Here is a 19,772-nt window from a genome sequence, read left to right on the forward strand (position 1 = left end):
GCGTAAATGTAGTACAAACAAGTTTTCTAGCTATATATGATATCGTTAATTATTTTACCAGCTATCTCTTTTCTCTTATTTTTTGAGCTGGAAAAAATAACTTAATAACTTAACCAAATAAAGTACAGTGAACCCTTGCCATAATGTGGTTCACTTTTCACAGTTTTGCTATTTCACTGATTTGTATCATGTAGTGTGTGCCGGGCATTTTATTTAAGCGAGGTTGTTGGGGCCTTGGATGGTTAAAAAAGGTACCCGGGAATCACTGGGGAGCGCTAAAGAGCTGCATGGAGCTCCACAGCCACTTGTACACAAAAGTCTGATGTTTATCAATTTTCTACCCCCCCTCTCTCTCTCTCTCTCTCCGTCTCTCTCTCTCTTTCTCCTTCTCGCTCTCTCTCCCTTTCTTCCTTTCTTTCTCTTTCCTTTTTTCTTTTCTTTTTCTCCCTTTCTCCTCTGTCTTTATTTCTAGCTTTCTCTTAAACCTATTACAGTAGTTTGGCCTCTGTGAGATTTTTATTAGCATGTGGTCCCCAGCTAAAATAAGTTTAACGCCCGTGCCTTAGAAGTAATGTAACCTCAATTCTTGGGTCAACTTGCCATCTTTCAGTGTAGAGAGTGGACCAACCTTGAGATAAGACTTAACCATCTCACATGCAGACGTAATAAATACCGTTATCACGTGCTTACTTCCCCCAACTATCAGCCACACATATAAAATCACACGCACACGACTTTGGCCTTCGGAAACTCATACATATGCCGCAACAACTTTGCTTATTAAACGGCCATCTCTCCTTGTCGGTCAGTCACTTGTGCACTTATTATATCATTATTACTTTCCAGTTCATTCTTGAGACAGGTGTTTTTCCAGGAAGAATTTTGGTTTTAGAACAGGACTATCAAAATGAGGTAAACCATTTTTACTCATCTTTGATAATAACTTTCACCTCCATTTTTATTCGGATTTTTGTTACTCAAGTGGTCTGTCTGTAATGAATAGATCTCGATATTGATTTTTCTGAAATGTGTGACCTGATGAATGATTAATGCTTTGTCCTTTATGGTTTAAGTGGTCATAGAAATAGTATTAATATTTTACGTGTTCTTTTGATTTCTGTGAAGTACCTAAAGTGGAACTTTACTGAAATATTGTAATACTTGCTATCAACATTTTTTCTGGTTTAAGTGTATAACTTATGTCCAATAAACACTTAAAAAGTTGAATGCTTGTGTGTGTGTGAAATTGCAGTTAATGTTACAGCACGGCGGCGCAGTGGTTAGCGCATGTGCGGCACAGTTCATGTCTTGGGAACCTCCTGCGTGGGTTCAAATCCAGCTCCAGACTTCCTGTGCGGAGTTTGTATGTTCTTCCCGTGCTTGCGTGGGTTTCCTCCGGGCACTCCGGTTTCCTCCCACATTCCAAAAACATGCATTTCAGGTGAATTGGCCGGTCTAAATTGTCCCTAGGTGCGAATGAGCGAGTGAGTTGTCTGTCCCCGTGTGCCCTGCGATTGGCTGGCAACCAGTTCAGGGTGTCTCCTGCCCACTGCCCGATGATTGCCGGGATGGGCTCCAGCACCCCCGTGACCCTACTGAGGATAAGCGGTGTAGCTAATGAGATGAGATGAGATGAGGTTACTCCTGATCTATAACTTATTGTTGCAATTCGAAAACTTATTTAAAACTTGTGAAATATTATGTCATGAGACTGAAAGCATTTTACCAGAAATTATGTTTATCTCATTGAGAACAGAACATTACATTTGTGCGGTTGAATGAAAGTCATTAATTGAAGAACAGTGTACTGTAAATTGGGATTTTGTTACAATAGTTTTAAAGGGACAGTGGTTATTATTAAGCACCTCAAAGTGGTGAAGAAAACTTCATTCATTAGAAAAAAACAATATTAATTTGAACAACACAGAAAAATACATGGACGATCAGATAAATGAGCATTTTTAAAAAATATTAACATAATAAACATAATTGTCCAACATCTTGCCGCTACATCTACCCAAAAACCTCAAAAACGCTGGGCAAAAAAAAAAAGTAAACTTGGTCATTTTGAGTCACCCTATTTTAAATTCTTCCTTGTGCTTTTTAACACATTGGGTTAAAAAAAATTGGCGGAGAGCCAGTGCATGGAGACCTATCCAATTTTCTTCCTTTGGATTTATGAATTAATATAGATGCAGATATTGTTATATTTCTGTTGTATATTTTTTCTTGAAAATATTACTTTCATTAATTTGCTTTTGAAACACTCACAATTAAAGCAAAAATAATACTTTAGGTCCCTTTTTTAAGCACCAAATATGTTAATTTTTTGTAGTATTTTTGTTGCATTCCTTCAGTATTTTTGTAGTACTTCCGATAATTGTATGTTTGTCATATTTCTGTAGTATTTTTGTAGTATAACTGGACTTGTAGTTTGTAAGTTTGTGTGTAGTATTTCTCTAGTGCTTTTGCAGTATTTCTGTCATAGCACTTTATAGTATTTTTGTAGTGGTATTTTTTAGAATTGTTGTTTTAGAATAAAGGCAAAAAAATAATAATAATTCCGTTTTAAGGACAAAATTGAACATTTTTTTTATAGTATTTCTTTGTAGTATTTTATAGTATTTTGTTGCAGTATTTACACACTTAAAGGGACAATGGGGACAAAGGTGGCCCCAAAAATATATATTTTCTTATAGTATTAGGACTAAAGTTGATATATGGTTTTATACTATTTTTTTCCAATATTTTATATTTTTTTGGTGGCAATATTTTGTAGTACAAATTTAAAGGGGACAATAGGGACAAAGATGGCCCAAAAATATATTTTTTTGAAAGTAGTACATTATATACTTATTGTATTTTTACAATTTTTCAGGCCAGATAAAAAAAAAGCCTGTCTGTCCACACGTGGCCCATGGATTCTAGTTTGCCCACCCCCACATTACGACATACAGAAGGGTCTCCAACATGGTGCCCTTAGATCAACTATGTTACCAGCAGACTGGTTCTGAATATTTATCATGGGTTATTGTGATTTCTAACTGGCATGATGTCAAGAGGTTGACTTAGCCTATTTTAGCAACATGTTAACAACATGATAATACTATAGTAACAACGTAGTAATAACATGTTATCTAACAGACGCTTATCAAACTGGTTGCCCTTCGCAACAATCTGTATGAAAAAGGAGTTCTTAGCTTCAAAAAGGTTGGTGACCCCTGCCTGACAGTGACATCTATTGGTTAAATAATACACATTGTCCTTTTAAGTGTAAACTATCATTTGTAAACTTTTTGGGGGTCGGATTTGCAAACAGAATGTATAATATTATTTTTGGTGATCCAAGAGACCTTTTGTTGCAGAGCCAAGTTGGTTAATGGTCTGGTCTTGCTGCTGGCCCTCCTACGAGGCTCTCTGTCTGAAGACAAACTCAATATGTGTATGGATGCCAAACACCACAAAGTTAAACCTGGTCCTGAGGGAAAACTTTACCTACAGGTGATTGATAAATAAAAAATGAGATTGATAAAATACAATTGTTGCATATTGCTATTATTGATAATTTTTCCAAGTGCTCATCATGCTCTTCCTTTTGTGTTTTAGTGCGTACCGTGGCGTGAAAATGCATGCTGCACAGCAAACACAACTGCTGAAGCTCACGAAGACAACTCCTATCTTTACAACTTTAACTGGAACCATTGTGGTGGCATGAGCCCAAAGTGCAAGAGGCACTTTATCCAAGACACGTGCTTCTATGAATGCTCACCACATTTGGGGCCTTGGATACAGCCCGTGGGTGCTGCTGCCATTCTTGTTTTGATCAATGTTGGGTGTGGTAATAAAAAACAGTAATTAGTTACAGTTATTAGTTACAGTAATACTTTGCTGTATCACAAACTACCTTTCGCAGTTTCATAGTGCATTGTGTACTGCAGCAGACAACACACAGCTAATACTGTTACTGGGGCAGGTCGCCGAGGGCTGTGTGTGCTTGGTTGGGCGTGACTGTCTCTGTCCGGAGTGTGATAGGCTGGTGCATGCTGTCAGTCAAACAGAGTTCACAAGTCAATATGGCCACCAAATACAAACAGCAAAATACAACGGCAGATATTTTAGTGTATTTTAGTGGCTTATTATATTGAAAAGATACTCATCAATTAGGGGAAAGTCAGCAGAGCGCAAAGTCAAGTCAAGTCAAGTCATTTTTATTTGTATAGCCCTTAATCACAAAGAGTCTCAAGGGGCTGCAAAGAAATGCTGATCAACACCAGGTGCTCCATTGATTGTAATTGGGTCCGGGAAGAGACTGAGTTGCAGGTCCGGCCTACTGCTGAGGCTATGTAACATCTTTCACAAGCCACCACTGCCAAGACTGTATCTCACCAACGCCAGATCTATGACCCATAAAACGGATGACCTGGAGCTACAACTCGGGAGAAGTCACTACATTTATGATGGTTGTATTTTAGCCATCACGAAGACTTGTCTCAATTTGAGGATCGCCAATCCTAGCGTTGAGCTAGCCAGACGCGCTGTACATTAAATTACAAAATATTATTAGTAATGCATTTCCTTGTAACGCGTTAGTCTGTCACGGTTGCCATGGCGCCCAATTGGCGCCAGCTGCGGCTCGTTGACAGATTGGCTTCCCTTTTATTTGAGCTCAGTACTCTCACTCACCTTTTGTCAGTCCATCAACGAACCTTTGCCCGGCAAGACGTGGGTCCTGACTCGGTCCTGTTTTCCTGTTGGTATTTCCTGTCTGGTATTGTTCCTGTTTATTTCGTCCTGTTTAATATTGGTTTCCAGTTTTGTTCCCGTCTATTTTTGTCCTGTTTATTATTCTCTCCAGTTTTCGTTCCCGTCTAGTTTGTCCTGTTTAATTTTGATATCCTGTTTCATTATCAATCCTGTTTGTCCCGTCCTGTCCGGTATCGACCCCATCTGTCCGATATCTGCTCGGGCAATTGGAATAGATTTCGTCGGTCTCTGGCCTTCTATCTTTCCACGCCAGACCGCTGCCTAACGTGCATGACTGCCCATTTCCCGTAAATTAAAAGACTTGTGTGAGAACGTCATGCATTTGGGTCCTGATCCTGTTCCGGTTATGACATAGTCCCAACACGTGTTTTAATACAATGGACACTGACAGTTCTAGTACAGTAAAGGGAAGACAGACAGGAAGTGGAAAACCTGGGAGTATTTTATAGAATATATTTCTGATGATTTTTGATTGGGTTGTGTATTGTATGTTACAATACAGCATTTTGGTAATTGCATTTATAGTTGGCTTAATTCATTTGTTGCTCAGTGGTTATGCATGATGTGTTCAGGTGGATCAGTCATGGCGTAAAGAGCGGATTTTGGATGTTCCTTTGTGTAAGGAGGATTGTCATGACTGGTGGGAGGACTGCAAAGATGATATGACTTGTAAGACCAACTGGCACAAAGGATGGGACTGGAGCACAGGTTTGTTCTCATCATTACCTACTATCTAGTATATTATCTAGTGTTGTTCCCAAAAAATAATCAGTGTGTTAACATCCAGGGAATAGTGGGAGAGAAATTGAGAATATTACCGATATTCGAGTTTAAAAAGGTCTTTTAATGGCCTGGAGAGGGATGGTCGCCGCCAGGCTGTACTTGCCCAAGACACACCACAGAAAACGGTGGCACGACCAAGATGGTTGAGGGATCTGTGAACAGTGAACCGAGAAGGGCCTATAGAAAAAGAAAATAAATATTTTCCTTTTCAGAATGCGTATAGTCCAGTTAAAAGGGTTGGGTTAGTCTTTTCATATTTGGATCATTCATTCTATGTCAAAGTCAAGGCCTGCGGCCCATATCGGGCCCAAGGTTTTCTTTGGTCCTGAGATGATCTTGATTATTGTATTATGCACTCGGAATTATTTGTACGTTATTCCCCCTTGCACTCTGTTTTATCTTATTATATTTCATGTAAAAAACAATTTATTTTTGGTTTTCAGTAACTTTCACTCACTTTTGCTGAAATATAAAATATAAAAACTGTTGGCGCCCAAAAAACAATGGCATCTTTCATTTATTGTTCATGTTATGGGGATTTTCATACCAAGGAAAATGAGTCTATTGTGTCAGTTTAAAATGAAAAATTGCTGACAGAACAATATCAAAATATTGCTCTACTTATCTGATCACATTAAAATATATTTTTTAGTTTTTCAGTGTGTTCAGTTAAACTCACTAGACCAGTGTTTCATAACTGGTGGTTTGAGACCCAAAGGTGTGTCACAGGCCTGTTTTCTGTGGGTCACAGGCCTTGGCGAAAAAGATTCTTACAAAACTAAAATAACTCAGGGCCAATTATCCTCATTAAGAGTAGATGTAATGATGCCCTGCAAATTCAGATTGACAACTGTTATTTCACAGCAGAGAAAAATATCAAAAAAGTTTGTTTACACATGTTGAGTATGGCAAAATACAGATACACTACTGTAATCTGTGTTTCCGGGTTGATAGGGAATGGAATTCTAAATCTAAAAAATTGCATTTCGCAATCAGGTATAATGGATCACTGCTGTACGAGAACAGTTCACTATTTGGTGCACAGAACAGCAGAAGAGCTGCCAGGCCCAACAACAATTTTGCACTTTTTCATTTCATGCTTTTTCATTGCCTTTCAAGCATTTTGGATTTAATTTAAAATGCAGTTAATTGAGCATTGAAGGGAATAATATGCAGGTAACTAAAGTAGTTTCGGTCATTTTTTTTTAAATGTAAATACATTCTACTATCTCTGGTTTGAATGGACTTTGTTTTAATACATTTGAAAACCACTGCACTAGACGAAACGCATAGTTTTAACATTAAATATTCGATCAGTCTGGCCCCCGCCCTGCATTTTTTTCTTTGTTGGTGCTCCAAAGAACTTTGAGCCTGTAGTACCAAAACAAATCATACACACTAACGGTAGATAACCACTAAATAAACCAGATGTGGATGGATTGATTTTGTCCATAACAAATTAACATACTTACATAAAGCTTATCTCATGCATGTTGTGTTTTTTTTCAAATTGTGCTCAGACATTACGGAATCACATTAAATAGTTGTCGCGTTATGTGAAAAAAAAATGTTCGTGGGAATTTTTTTTTTACATGTTTACAGTTACAGATTTGCAAAAGAGAAAAAAAAAGCTAAATTTTAGATTTTATTTTTCAGATACAATTATCTATCTATCTACCCTGGTCATATCCCTTGAGAGGGGTGACCGACAGCATGACAAACACATACAAAAATAAAGAAAATTTAAAACACTCAAACGTTTTTGAACCATGTCCAACCCAAATGCCCAAACACCCAAACAAGTTAGGCACCTCGTCACCCAAGTTGGTTATGATTTCGTCCCTCCAGATTAAATGGGACACAAGAAAGCGGCCATGTCACTCGGGTCAGGGTGACGCAACACACTCTTCTGTTCAACAGCAGGGCCCGACAGCTTTCACTGGTTTATCCCTGCCGCATCATACGGGTGCCCTGCCCATCCCTTAGAACGCGTCCAAACATCCCACAATTTTTTCACAACACCTCTCCACTCATTCCTATCACCAACAAGAGCTCTAGCTTCCACTATATTTAGACCTCTTTCCTGCAGTGCACTCCATCCATCCACGCCAATCGCAGCCTTCCTATAGATGGATTTTTCAGATAAACGAGATATATTAATGAATACAACTATATTTTTTTGCCACAGTGAAATGAAAATATAATTAGGGCTTATTTAGCAAATTAGCAAGAATTAGCATGCATAATTTGTTTCTGTGCTACAAACCCAGCATTCTTTGTGGCTCCAATGAAGAAGGAAAAACAGCTGAAGCATGAATCAAGCATAAACATAAGGCATCTGTTGAGCCGATTGGTTTACATGAACAAGTAATCCAACTTTGCAATAACTAACCAAACTTTCTTATTCCTACTATTAGAAATCTGAATAAAGCCATACTCAGATTACTTTGCATGTTTATAAAACCTGAACATTTGCAACATTCTGTTCTTAATCTGACTGTTCCCTCCTTGTAAATACATTGACTGAAGCCTGATTTGATCTAAGTGGGAAGGCAGGACGTTGCATGGCAGGAGTCATAAATGCAATTATACATGACCACCCACTTACAATAACATTAATAGAATAGAATATACCTTTATTGTCATTGTTACAAAATGGGTTAACATATTGTGACAACGAAATTGGGCATGACACTCCAGTTTCACACATTCACTGTGAGGTATGAGCCAAGAAGATAAAGCAACAGAGAAGATAAGGTTATAAAACAAGGGGGATGAGGCTATAGTTATAATTTACATATTAATGATAATAAAACAAAAATGATGGGCCTTAATCCAATGTATTATCATTAGATTACTAGGGATCTAAATGACATGAGAAAAGGCATTTAATTATACCTCATCATCACACTATTTTTACTCACAGTACCACGTTGTCTGGTCTTTTTTTTATCTCGTTGGCGCCCGTGATTGGTCCATCATTATTGAATTTATTAACATAATGCTGCAGTACGTTGTAATGGAGCATACCTAAGACTTATAACATTGGTAAAATGGCGGCGCCCTCTGTTGGCTGCGGCTGCATCGGCTCGCTACAACGGGTCAGGTGTATCGACATTTCGTTCTGTGTACATTGTTACAAAGAATGACAATACAAAGGAAATTAATTATTATTAAATTATTCTCTTTGCGAAAGAGTTCAGCCAAAACAACATTGTTTAACGTGGCACCGTGATAAAAATGAATAGATTTGAGAACTTCAATCCTAATGAGATTGTGGCCTGGATTAAGCGCTCTCACTTCTGCGTGTGATTTAGGTACGATTACCGCTGCGTTCAATATTACGCTTGACCAATCATTGACAAATTACGATGCTTAAATATGGTAACGTGTACTCAAACAAGGATTTCATTTTAGTCTTTGATTCTATTCTTGGCTGAAAAATAATAATGCCTGTATGGACAAATGAATCCGGTATAAATGAAAACGAAATACTTTTTTTCTTTCTATCCGGCCCCGTATCAAACAACCAACAGGCCTGATGGTTGCTGTCCTAGAAATTAGAGCAATAATGGGTAAATGTGAGTCATTTTAAAGGGTCTTGGGCATAACAATGTGGTGTAGAAAGTGTGTCAAGGACGGAAGACTAAACCAAAATAATATGTACTTTTTCCAAATTACAGGTGTCAACCATTGCCCCGAAGACAGAAAGTGCAAAAAGTGGACTGATATTTACCCAACACCTAAATCGATGTGTGAACAAATCTGGTCTAATTCTTACCTGTATACTACACACTCAAAGGATTCAGGGCGATGCATGCAGCTCTGGTTTACTGGACTTAACCCTAATACAAAGGTAGCTGAGTATTACATCAACAATGCACAGCGAGCCCACAGTTCGTCCGTCACATCGCTGCTCTTCCTGGCAACATCGTCTCTTTCTGCCTGGATCTAAACTGACTGAAGTTACTTGTCCTTGCCTCTAAATTTTGGTTTTAGATGAAGTGAATCAATAAAGTTGGATTTAAACACAGTGACTCATCTCTTTAATATTTTACATGAAAAGTCAGTGATTTTCTTAAAACTATTTCTTAAAACTATGGCATTTTTTTTGTTTCTCTTTTGTAGGGGTGGAAAATCCTGGAAATTTTGGTATTAATCCAATACAGATGCTTTTGGCGAGGAAATGTTATGATAATTGAATAATTGAACCCTTCCCTCTTATGAGTTAGCGTATAATTACGATAAACACAGCACAACGATTTTAGGCACTAAAAATGTTTTTTTTTTTTAATTAAATAGCAATATTGCAAACTTCAAAGGGTCAGCGTGTATTATTTAGAGCAATGGGTTCCCAAACTTTTGCAGGCTGGCGCCCCCCTGGCTTCCCGGTGAATTCAAACCCACCATTCCTGCTAACTTACTAACACTACTGCTACAACTATTTATTACAATTTTTATAACATTTTACTAATGAACTTGTATAAATAAAAAGTGTTGCCTCTAATCGATAATGCAGTTTAGGGGTTGGACGCTATTAGACATTTTTAGCTAGAGTCAGAGCATTGGTTATTTCTTTGTGCCTTTGCGAACTTTTTTCGTATGGCGTGAAGGTCGCAAATGCTGCTTTGATGGAGGTTTGTTCACCTCCCAGTCCACTTGTTGATGCACTTTCTTCCTCTTTTACTTGTAATCCTTTTTGACATGTGATAATTTTTAAGGTGCTGGTACAACTGACTTGTGTTTCCTCTGGACCTAGCTGCAACAGGAGTTTTCTTCCGTTGCACGCCCGCTTCGTCAAAACCAAAAAAGGTCCAAACAAGTTATGTACCGCCCTTCTTCGGTGCAAGCTTCGTTTCCTTTACGTTCGTTGACTCTGGGACTATGTTTACGGAATCCGCCATAACACTCAAAAAAGCTTGAAAAAAACGCAGTCCTTTGCGGTTTCAGAACTGCACAACGTCACATCGCGATGTCGATTCAATTTCGGTTAATCGTGCAGCCGTAACGTGTTGTGTACAAATCGTCAAACACGATCAAACTTCTGACTTCGACTTCGAACTGTCGAACTGATTCCATTTGAAAGTGATAGCAAATGTGTGAGCAAAATGGGGAGGTGCATGTATTGTAAATTAGATACAAATTTATCCACCTAATAGTATTCATAGGTTCTAAGCCCAATTTGGCATTTTGTCGGATCCCTTTTGATGAAGACCGAAGACTTTGATGCATATCTGCATTTTGAGGGACTAGCAGCCCTTAAAGTATGTCAGAATTTGCAGCACACATTATATACAAGGTATGTTCTATTCATTTCCAAGCAATTTTATGTTAGGTACTAATTACGTCAAAGACACTTAATGTAGCTACCAATAAAATAGTTAGTGCGACTGTAGCGGAGTGTTTCTGACGTCTGCTGTGGATAAGCACATTTGCCTATACAAAATGACCATAAATGCGAACCAATTTGAGCAGCTGTCGTTTACAGTTGATTTGATGGCACCCTGGATAAAACATATCAGCATACACAGCTAGCCTTTGTCATTATGAAGTGTCTCTCAGTCAGGGCAGCAAAGTGTACTGGTAAGAACTGGTAAACATCCAGACTTTTACCACTATTTATAATATAGTGGTACAGATTGTATGGACTAAAGTCAGGCAGACAGAACAATTTGGTTAGATCTGTGAATATATCAGGAGGACGACTGTATGGGTCGGTAGCTAGCCATGCTATACTAATTTTCTCTATATAGCGCTCATTGTGCTTTCCGACAAGGTAACCCACCTCATCCAACAGCTCCACAATATTCACTTGGCTAGTCATTTCTATCAGTGTTGAATAGTATAGCTTTATTTGTTGTTGTTATTGTCTACTTACCCACAGGGAGTACAGTTTACTACGGTTTACTAGTGGTTTACAGCCGTCCGTCATGGCGTCGTCACGTGTTTATGATCACGCTTGGGCAAAGGGTCAAGAATAGTATCGCTAGTGACTACTATAACATTTAATACCCGAATTAACTCTTGTACCTGTCAACCTATACGTTTTTGCCGTACAATGTACGTTTATTATGCATTTTAAGACATGTACGACCTACAAGAAAATCTGTACGGAAAATCGCAAATTTGTCAATTATGAGTACCATCTGGTATACACCGACTATCACGGAACGGCAAATCAGTCAAGTCAAAACGAGTTTGCCGCGGTAGCCTCTTTCTCTGTATCGTTTTTTTTCCGTTGCAAACGAAGCGAGCGGTTTGATGCTACTGTGAGCATGCGTCTGCCGCCTGGGGATTTACCCTCATGCATTATTCCGTGGTAGTTGTGTAGTGAAAGCAAGTCCGTCTCTTTTTAGAGAACCGGCTTTTTCGGCTCAACTCATTAAAGAGAGCCGGCTCTCAATCGGCTCACTTGCTTTGATGCATTATATTAAGAATTATTATGTTGTATAAAGAAGTTAAGAAAAAAGAAGGTAAAAAAGGAGAAAATGAAAAAAGACAGGTTTGTGGTTACCCCTTTAATCATTATATTACTAACAATAATTAATTCAGAAAATGAATTAATAATTTGAATAAGAAAATTCTACTATATTTTTATGTATTTTTTCCTTCTACAGTGAATGTCCAAGCTACTTAATTTTTGAACTTTTTTAATAATAAACCTCATTCATGTCGAGCAACTCAGGATCTCACAACAAAATGTTAATTAACAATATATATGATATAACGCAGTGCTTAGCGCGTGTGCACAGTTCTGAGGTCATGGGTTCATATCCAGCTACCAACCTTCCTGTGCGGAGTTTGCAGGTTCTCCCCATGCTTGCGTAGGTTTCCTCCAGGCACTCCGGTTTCCTCCCACATTCCAAAAACATGCATGTCAGGTTAATTGGCCGGTCCAAATTGTCCCTAGGTATGAATGAGCGAGCGAATTGTCTGTCCCTGTGTGCCCTGCGACTGGCTGGCAACCAGTTCAGGGTGTCCCCTGCCCACTGCCTGGAGATGGCTGGGATGGGCTCCAGCACCCCCGCGACCCTACTAAGGATAAGCGGTACAGATAATGGATGGATGGATGGATGGATGATATAACGTAACACATGTACAATATAACATGTTAAACTACATAAATAAACACGTTTGAAAATAAATATGGTGTAAGATTATTTTGTAATTTGTAAGGGAAAATACGACGGTTTGTAAGGGCATGGAGCCGTAGAAGTTGACAGGTATGTAATAATCCTTAGCATATTTATCTAAAAGTCGTATAAAATACTATTTTAAATTGATTTAAATTAGGGACATTTTAATGTAATAATCTAAATGGTTTAATAAACGAATACCTTTTATCATGCGACGATATTTCTTTGTTTTTAGCATGCTTCGCTTTTATTTTGAAACTCCTGACCAGTTTTTGGGTGTGTTTACAGTTGGGGGGGATACAGAATATGGACGTCGTTAGTGTCCGTGTCCTGCTTTCCAGAGAGTGGATTTACATAGCCAGATTTCCGTGGAAGTGGGAAACGAAAAGGGAGGAGGGCGGCTAGGCTTTCAGGAACCGAAAAGACACACACTAAACAACTTTACGTGAATTCACAAACTTGAGTCCCCCAAGTTTGTTCGACGTTTTTCGCAGCTTATTTGTTCTTAACTTTTTATCTTACTCACCCCCTCGACGGGGGCAAGTCGCTCGCTATTCGGGTTAGTTGTGAAGTATTTGACGCCGGTTAGGGGCTGTGGCCATGGCCGGAGGAGGCGGTGTTGGCGGCGGTGTTGTTTCTCCACTGGGGCCCGCACCGCCGATGTGGTACCACCAGGACCTGAGTCGAGCTGCGGCCGAGGAGCTACTTGCTCGCGCCGGGAGAGACGGCAGCTTCCTGGTACGGGATAGCGAGAGTGTCAACGGGGCATACGCTTTGTGTGTTCTGTGAGTACATTTCCTTTTACGAAAAATGTTTAACCCACACTTAAGCTTATTTTGCTTTCAGCACTGCTTGCTAACTAACAGTTGATAATTAGTGATCCTTTGAAAGTTTGGGGATTCTTATGACATTGTATTTATACATTATATTATACGTCGAACATTTGTACATTACAGAAAAGAGGGGTAAGTATAGCACTTAGGTTTAAGGGCAGCCCATGTCTAATTCCTGTTAGATGTGGTTGCCCTGCAGCGTCATTTTTTACGGGGCGCTCGGCTCAGTTAGTGGGTGCCAAAAGTTGCTGTTAAAATGTATGCCACGTTGTGCTCTTTGTAAACGGTAAATGGTCTGCATTATACGGTGCGTTTCAAGACACAGAAGACCTCCCCAAGCGCTTAACAATGTGCTTCACACTTACCCATTCACACACACTTTCACACGCCGATAGCCAGAGGCAGCTATCGAACAAAACAAAATCGAGGTGCCCCCACCAACCCCTACCTACCTTATCTCCACCGTTCAATTAATGATAAAGCACAAACCCCTTTTGCGAACATATTTATGGTAAATGGTCTGCATTTATATAGCGCTTTTCAAGTCACTGAAGACCTCCCAAAGCGCTTTACAATGTGCTGTATTCAGTGTCTTGCCCAAGGACACTTCGACATATAACACGGAGGAGCCCTGAATCAAACCTGCGACCTCTTGATCCCAAGACGAGCGCTCTACCTGACTATCAAACATTAAAATACCACACATTTGTTCTTTCATGATAACCCGCCAGTTTAAACTCACAAGATGGAACCATCCCAGAAAAAAACTAAGGCTATATAATCAAGCAAAAATGTACTAATAACTAATGAGGTGGAAAATAAGCATAATTCATACATTAAAGTTAAACAATATGGGTATATGCTGACATTCAAAGTTTGGGGTTGGTTAGAAAGTTCCTATTTTTGAAGGAAAAAGTTTGTTTCCATAAAAATACACCCTACAAGTTTGTAACTCACCATTTAGATACAAATGTCTGCATTTTATCCAATACCTGCATTGGTGTACTAAGGCTCATTTCCAGCTACCAGCACTCCAGTCTTCTAATAGTTACATTTGCCATTTTTGTTTGAAGGCTAATGATGATTAGAAAACCACTTTGCTATGATTTTAGCACATATGAAAACAGTTTAGCTCGATAAAGAAACTATAAAACTTACATTCTTTTGTGCTAGTCGAGTATCTGGAGCATCACATTTGTGGGCGTGATTAAACTTTTAGAATGGACTGTAAAAGAATGTGAAAATCGACTGTCTATTTTTGTTCTGGGGAATTGAGGTTTTCCCATGTGAGAAATTGCCAAGAAACTGAAGATTTCCTACAACGGTGTGTACTACTCCCATCAAAAAACAGCACAAACAGGTTCTTACCAGAATAAAAGAGAATTAGGAGGCTCAACTGACCCAGAGAACAAGTACTTTAGGCTCTAGTTTGAGAAATAGATACCTTACCGGTCCTTACTTTGCAGCTAGGTTAAATAGTACAAAACCCCAGTGTCAACATCTTTTACCATAAATTCTGTGCTCACGTTTGCTTCATTGATTTCCCGCTGCCCATCATTTGCTACTAGTAACACACAACCAACTATGCACATAGGGTATAAGCTGACCCTCCATTTTAGAATTTTATTTGATAGTTGTAAATTCAGCTTCTCCGTACTCTATGCTTGAGACTGTGCCGCCTTAACTGTATTCAGTTGTACTTTGTTGGTAGATACAGAATAAACATGCCCACCTTTCAGAGAACGTCGCTAGTGGATCAAGAGTTGTATGTGACAAAGTGGGTGACGCAGAAATATTCAGCAATCAGAATGTACTATAGTTCATTATCTGAATTTAATAATTATGGGAATAAACCAGTAACGTGTCATGTAGTAACAACAGTAGAGTTACAAAATGTAATTAATAACGTGTTACAGTACTCGTTACGGAGGAAAGTAATTTTTTTTTCCATTAATGCAATTTTTCGTATCATGCTAGTCTTAATACTGACCATGACAGAAAAGCAATCAATGTTACCAGCTTTTGTATGGGCCACTGTATGAGCCTTTTTAGGATATCGTACTTATTATACTGGTATCAACTGCCTTCTAGTGGCTATCGAGAACCTAGAAATATTTGAATAGCAAAATGCCACTAAATCAATACATTATTAACTCGTTTGGTATATTTACATGCAGGAGAAGGTCTGAATAGAATCAGTGTTCGGATTTTTGGACCAATTTGAATTAATCTGTTTCAAATTAATAATCAAATTGCGGGCAAAGCAAGAGTGACGTCTTTACACAAATAAACTTAATCACCGCACTTACTTTGGACTTTCACTAAAACATAATATCAGGCATGCCACTCACCCTAATCAGTGGAGTACCGTGATTGTCTCCTCCTCAGTCCAAAAGTGGGCTAGATCGCGAAGTCTTGTGTGTTGACATATTGGGCTCGTATGTTGCTTGGGCATACTCTATATACTGTATGTATAAATACAACTATGGCATTTTTGCTCAAGGGGTAGAAAATAAAATGGAAATGTCCTGGAGAAATCAACCATGACACATCTGGCTTGTCTAGGAAGTCACAGTATATTATTCGTCTCTCTACTACAAGTCCACAGTTTTTTTGTGACATAGCCCAAGAAAAAACATTTCCCAGATGGAGAAATTGCACATGTTCAGTAATGCAGTCAAGGAGTCGGGACCATTCAAATGGGTGTTCATTTACGAGTAATCCAAAAATGAAAGGACTAACCCAACCTTTTCAATCAGACTTCTTGCAGTTACACTAAGAATTTTATTGTATTGTTGTGCATGATTAAATGGCTTTACTTCCCTGGATACTGTCAATGCCTTCATCTAAATATACTGTTTGGTAGTCAGCCATTTTCCGAAAAGAGATTCTACTTATTGACAGATTTACAATTTTTATGAGTTGTTGGTTTCCAAGTTTTTCAGTTTTCTTGTAATCTGTCGTGCAGAATAGGTCGGTTTCTACGAGATCAAGCTGTCTGGGGGAAAAATCAGATGAATCGAAATTTTTGACTGGCGCTCAAAGAAAAAAAACAATAGGGACAAGCAGACCGTCTCACTAGACTTCATAGCTGCTTTTGTTGTATCCGTTTCACATGAACTATATCTTTCCTTAAAATCTTAGGTACCATCATATGCCTTCCACAAGTTATTTAAACTCAACACTAGCATAGACGACCAGCGGGGATTAATAGGCATGTGTCATGTGACATAGCGCTCTGTTATTGATTTGACACATATCTTTGTCAAATAATTCATCCTGTGCTGATTTTATACCTTGGCTATACATGTACACCTAAGTTTGGACTAGGAATGCACCAAATCAAAATTTGGGGCCAAAATCCAAAAATGTGTAATGTTTGACTAAAAAAACCAAAGGAGCAAAACCAAAATAAGTTTAAAAAAAAGAATAATCAATCAAACCATATATAGGAATCATACAAAATGATAACTAACTGACTGGCATTTAGCTGCTGATTTTAAATCTTTTTTCAAATGAATTTACTCAAAAAAGGCACTAGAGTGTTTAACAAAAATATTTTCTGACATCAAGGAGTAACAGATGAAGCAAAACGGCTAAAATGTAAAGTATAAACAACACATAAAAGTTGATTTTACTTATGTACTTTGAGTTAAGTAGCTGTCGTGATAAATAAAACTTTTGGATTGAACCGGATTGGATTAAATTGTTATTATTGTCATTGATTTTAACATTGTAAAACATTGTATGCGACAAGATTTAACATGGAACTCCGGCGTAACCATGTAATAAAGATTTCAGAGAGAAAACCAGATAATACGAGTATCTGGATAAAAAGCAGAAAAAAAATATTTACAACGTAGTGCTTCGAGACTGGCCTAAGTTGTAATAATGATCCAATATTTGTGAATGAGAAAGAATAGTGCATTGTAACACTCGCACATTAACGTTCCATAACATTAAACAACAGCAGCAACAACAACAAATAAGTCACAAGGTATTTAATTTCAGTTTTGTGCATCCATCCATCTATTGTCTGCACCGCTTGTCCTCAGTAGGGGGTGCTGGAGCCTATCCCAGCTATCTTCGGGCAGTGGGCAGGGTACACCCTGAACCGGTGCCAGACAGTCGCAGGGCACACAGTGACAGACAACTCACTCGCTCATTCACACCTAGGGACAATTTGGACCGGCCAATTAACCTGACATGCATGTTTTTGGAATGTGGGAGGAAACCGGAGCGCCTGGAGGAAACCCACGCGAGCATGGAGAGAACATGCAAACTCCAAACAGGAAGGTTCGATCTCATGACCTCAGAACTGTGCCGCACACACGCTAACCACTTATGTGCTGCATCCAGCTTACCCGGTAGCCATTTTGACAGTAGGCTAATACAGATGCATACAGCATGTTTTTTAATGGTCGAATATGGCTCTTTCAACATTTTGGGTTAGCTTGATATTCAGCCTGCAAAAAAGTACTGGGGCTTCAAATGTGCTTAATTTCCCATCTCATCTCATCTCATTAGCTGTACCGCTTATCCTTATTAGGGTCGCGGGGGGGCTGGAGCCCATCCCATCCATCTACGGGCAGTGGGCAGGGGACACCCTGAACTGGTTGCCAGCCAATCGCAGGGCACACGGGGACAGACAACTCACTCGCTCATTCACACCTAGGGACAATTTGGACCGGCCAATTCACCTGACATGCATGTTTTTGGAATGTGGGAGGAAACCGGAGTGCCCGGAGGAAACCCACGCAAGCACGGGGAGAACATGCAAACTCCGCACAGTAAGGCCGGTAGCTGGATTTGAACCCACGCAGGAGGTTCCCACGACCTCGGAACTGTGCCGCACACGCGCTAACCACTGCGCCGCCGTGCTGCCTGTGCTTAATTTATATCTTTGAATTGTTCTATTATTATTTTGTTGTTTATTTGAATACTTGAATTTACCTTGATTATTTTAACCTATTTTTAAATTAAATGTAATTTATTGTTGATTGGATGGACTTTGATGATTTGTTGATCTGAATGAATGGTTGTTCAAAAGAAATCAATAAATCAAACAATGCTACGGTTACTCAGTACTTGAGTAGTTTTTTTCACTGAGTACTTTTTTACTTAAGTAATTTTTATTTCTACTTGAGTCATATTATTCTCAAGTAAAAGAACTATTACTTGAGTAAAACGTTTGACTGCTCTACCCACCTCTATACACGACCCAGCAGTCATGCAGCTTAGAGAGAGTACCCTCAGGCCATGTTTGAATTTTTCTTGCCACAGGCTTCGATTTCATCCTCAAAGGTGTATATTTGGGGATAAAAGAAAGGCATGGGTGACAACGTTCTCAATGTCCTTCCTGCTGATTGTTGATGAATTGTATCTTTTTAACCACTGTAGTGTATCGTTCCAATTTTAGTATATGCGAAGCCGAAGCGACGCGTGTAATAATAAAAGTCAATAGTTTTCGGTCAATATATCAAATGTGATAGACTTACGACCAGAAGTGGGGATTTCATTCCAAGAATGTAAAAACCCTGTTAAAGTTTCAATTCAGCAACATGGGTTTCCACTCAGGAGATTCTTTACTTATAAGTTGAGTAGGTAAACTGTGGCAGCAATTGTTCTTTCCTAGTATTTCCAACTCTGCCAACGACTATTCTGATTACAAAAATAAAATGAATGAAATGAGTCCCTGATTGCACCCGAAAGCCCACATAAATTAAATGTCATAGTACATTTACTGCATAATACTCCATGGATTTTAATTTTGATTTTAACTTCAAACCTTATCGTTAATTCAATCAGAGGTTCGAGTGTTTCTGTGGCTGATGTCACTATAATTACATTGACCTGGAAGCTATTCATACTTCTTTGATTATCAATGCAAAATGCTTCAAACTAATTCTGACAATGCCGGCTTTCAGCTAAAGGAGTCTTGCCACAGGGATATTGCACTGTACAGTACAGTACTGTGTTTTACAATGGATTTGCATATTTGAGTGCCACAACCCTTAACCATTAACATTTTTAGAAGTACATTGAAAAAAGAGTAAAACATGAATTGTTAATATATGGAGCTTTGAATAAAAAGGGTAGAAATACTTACTGTGGAACATTCCTGGGAGTCTTGAAAACTCCTTCATTTGTCCTATCATGGCATACGGGCTATGCTAAAAGCCTTGTTTTGGTTCCATTATTTATGTCAAATATTCTTACCAGAATTGCAAGGTGATTGTCACACTTCTTGTCATTT

At 38.8% G+C, this 19,772-nt stretch overlaps 2 protein-coding genes across 2 annotated transcripts in view; both read left to right on the forward strand.

Annotated features, from left to right (window-relative positions):
• The first annotated feature begins 837 nt into the window (after positions 1–837).
• On the forward strand, positions 838–9,755 carry folr (folate receptor). The gene is made up of 5 exons (XM_088345071.1): positions 838–912; positions 3,366–3,501; positions 3,607–3,795; positions 5,337–5,472; positions 9,231–9,755. The coding sequence occupies exons 1-5, from the start codon at positions 908–910 to the stop codon at positions 9,500–9,502; spliced, it is 738 nt and encodes a 245-aa protein (XP_088201197.1). The 5' UTR covers positions 838–907; the 3' UTR covers positions 9,503–9,755.
• A 3,226-nt stretch (positions 9,756–12,981) lies between these two features.
• Positions 12,982–19,772, forward strand: part of inppl1a (inositol polyphosphate phosphatase-like 1a) — a 40,646-nt gene continuing 33,855 nt past the window's right edge. Inside the window, exon 1 of the mRNA XM_088345070.1 lies at positions 12,982–13,468. Coding sequence (XP_088201196.1) covers positions 13,284–13,468 — 185 coding nt within the window. The 5' untranslated portion in view covers positions 12,982–13,283. The remainder of the gene's footprint in view (positions 13,469–19,772) is intronic.

The sequence above is a fragment of the Urocampus carinirostris genome, chromosome 10 (assembly GCF_059441175.1).
Source record: "Urocampus carinirostris isolate Australia breed hairy pipefish chromosome 10, RoL_Ucar_1.0, whole genome shotgun sequence".
Classification (NCBI taxonomy): Eukaryota; Metazoa; Chordata; class Actinopteri; order Syngnathiformes; family Syngnathidae; genus Urocampus; species Urocampus carinirostris.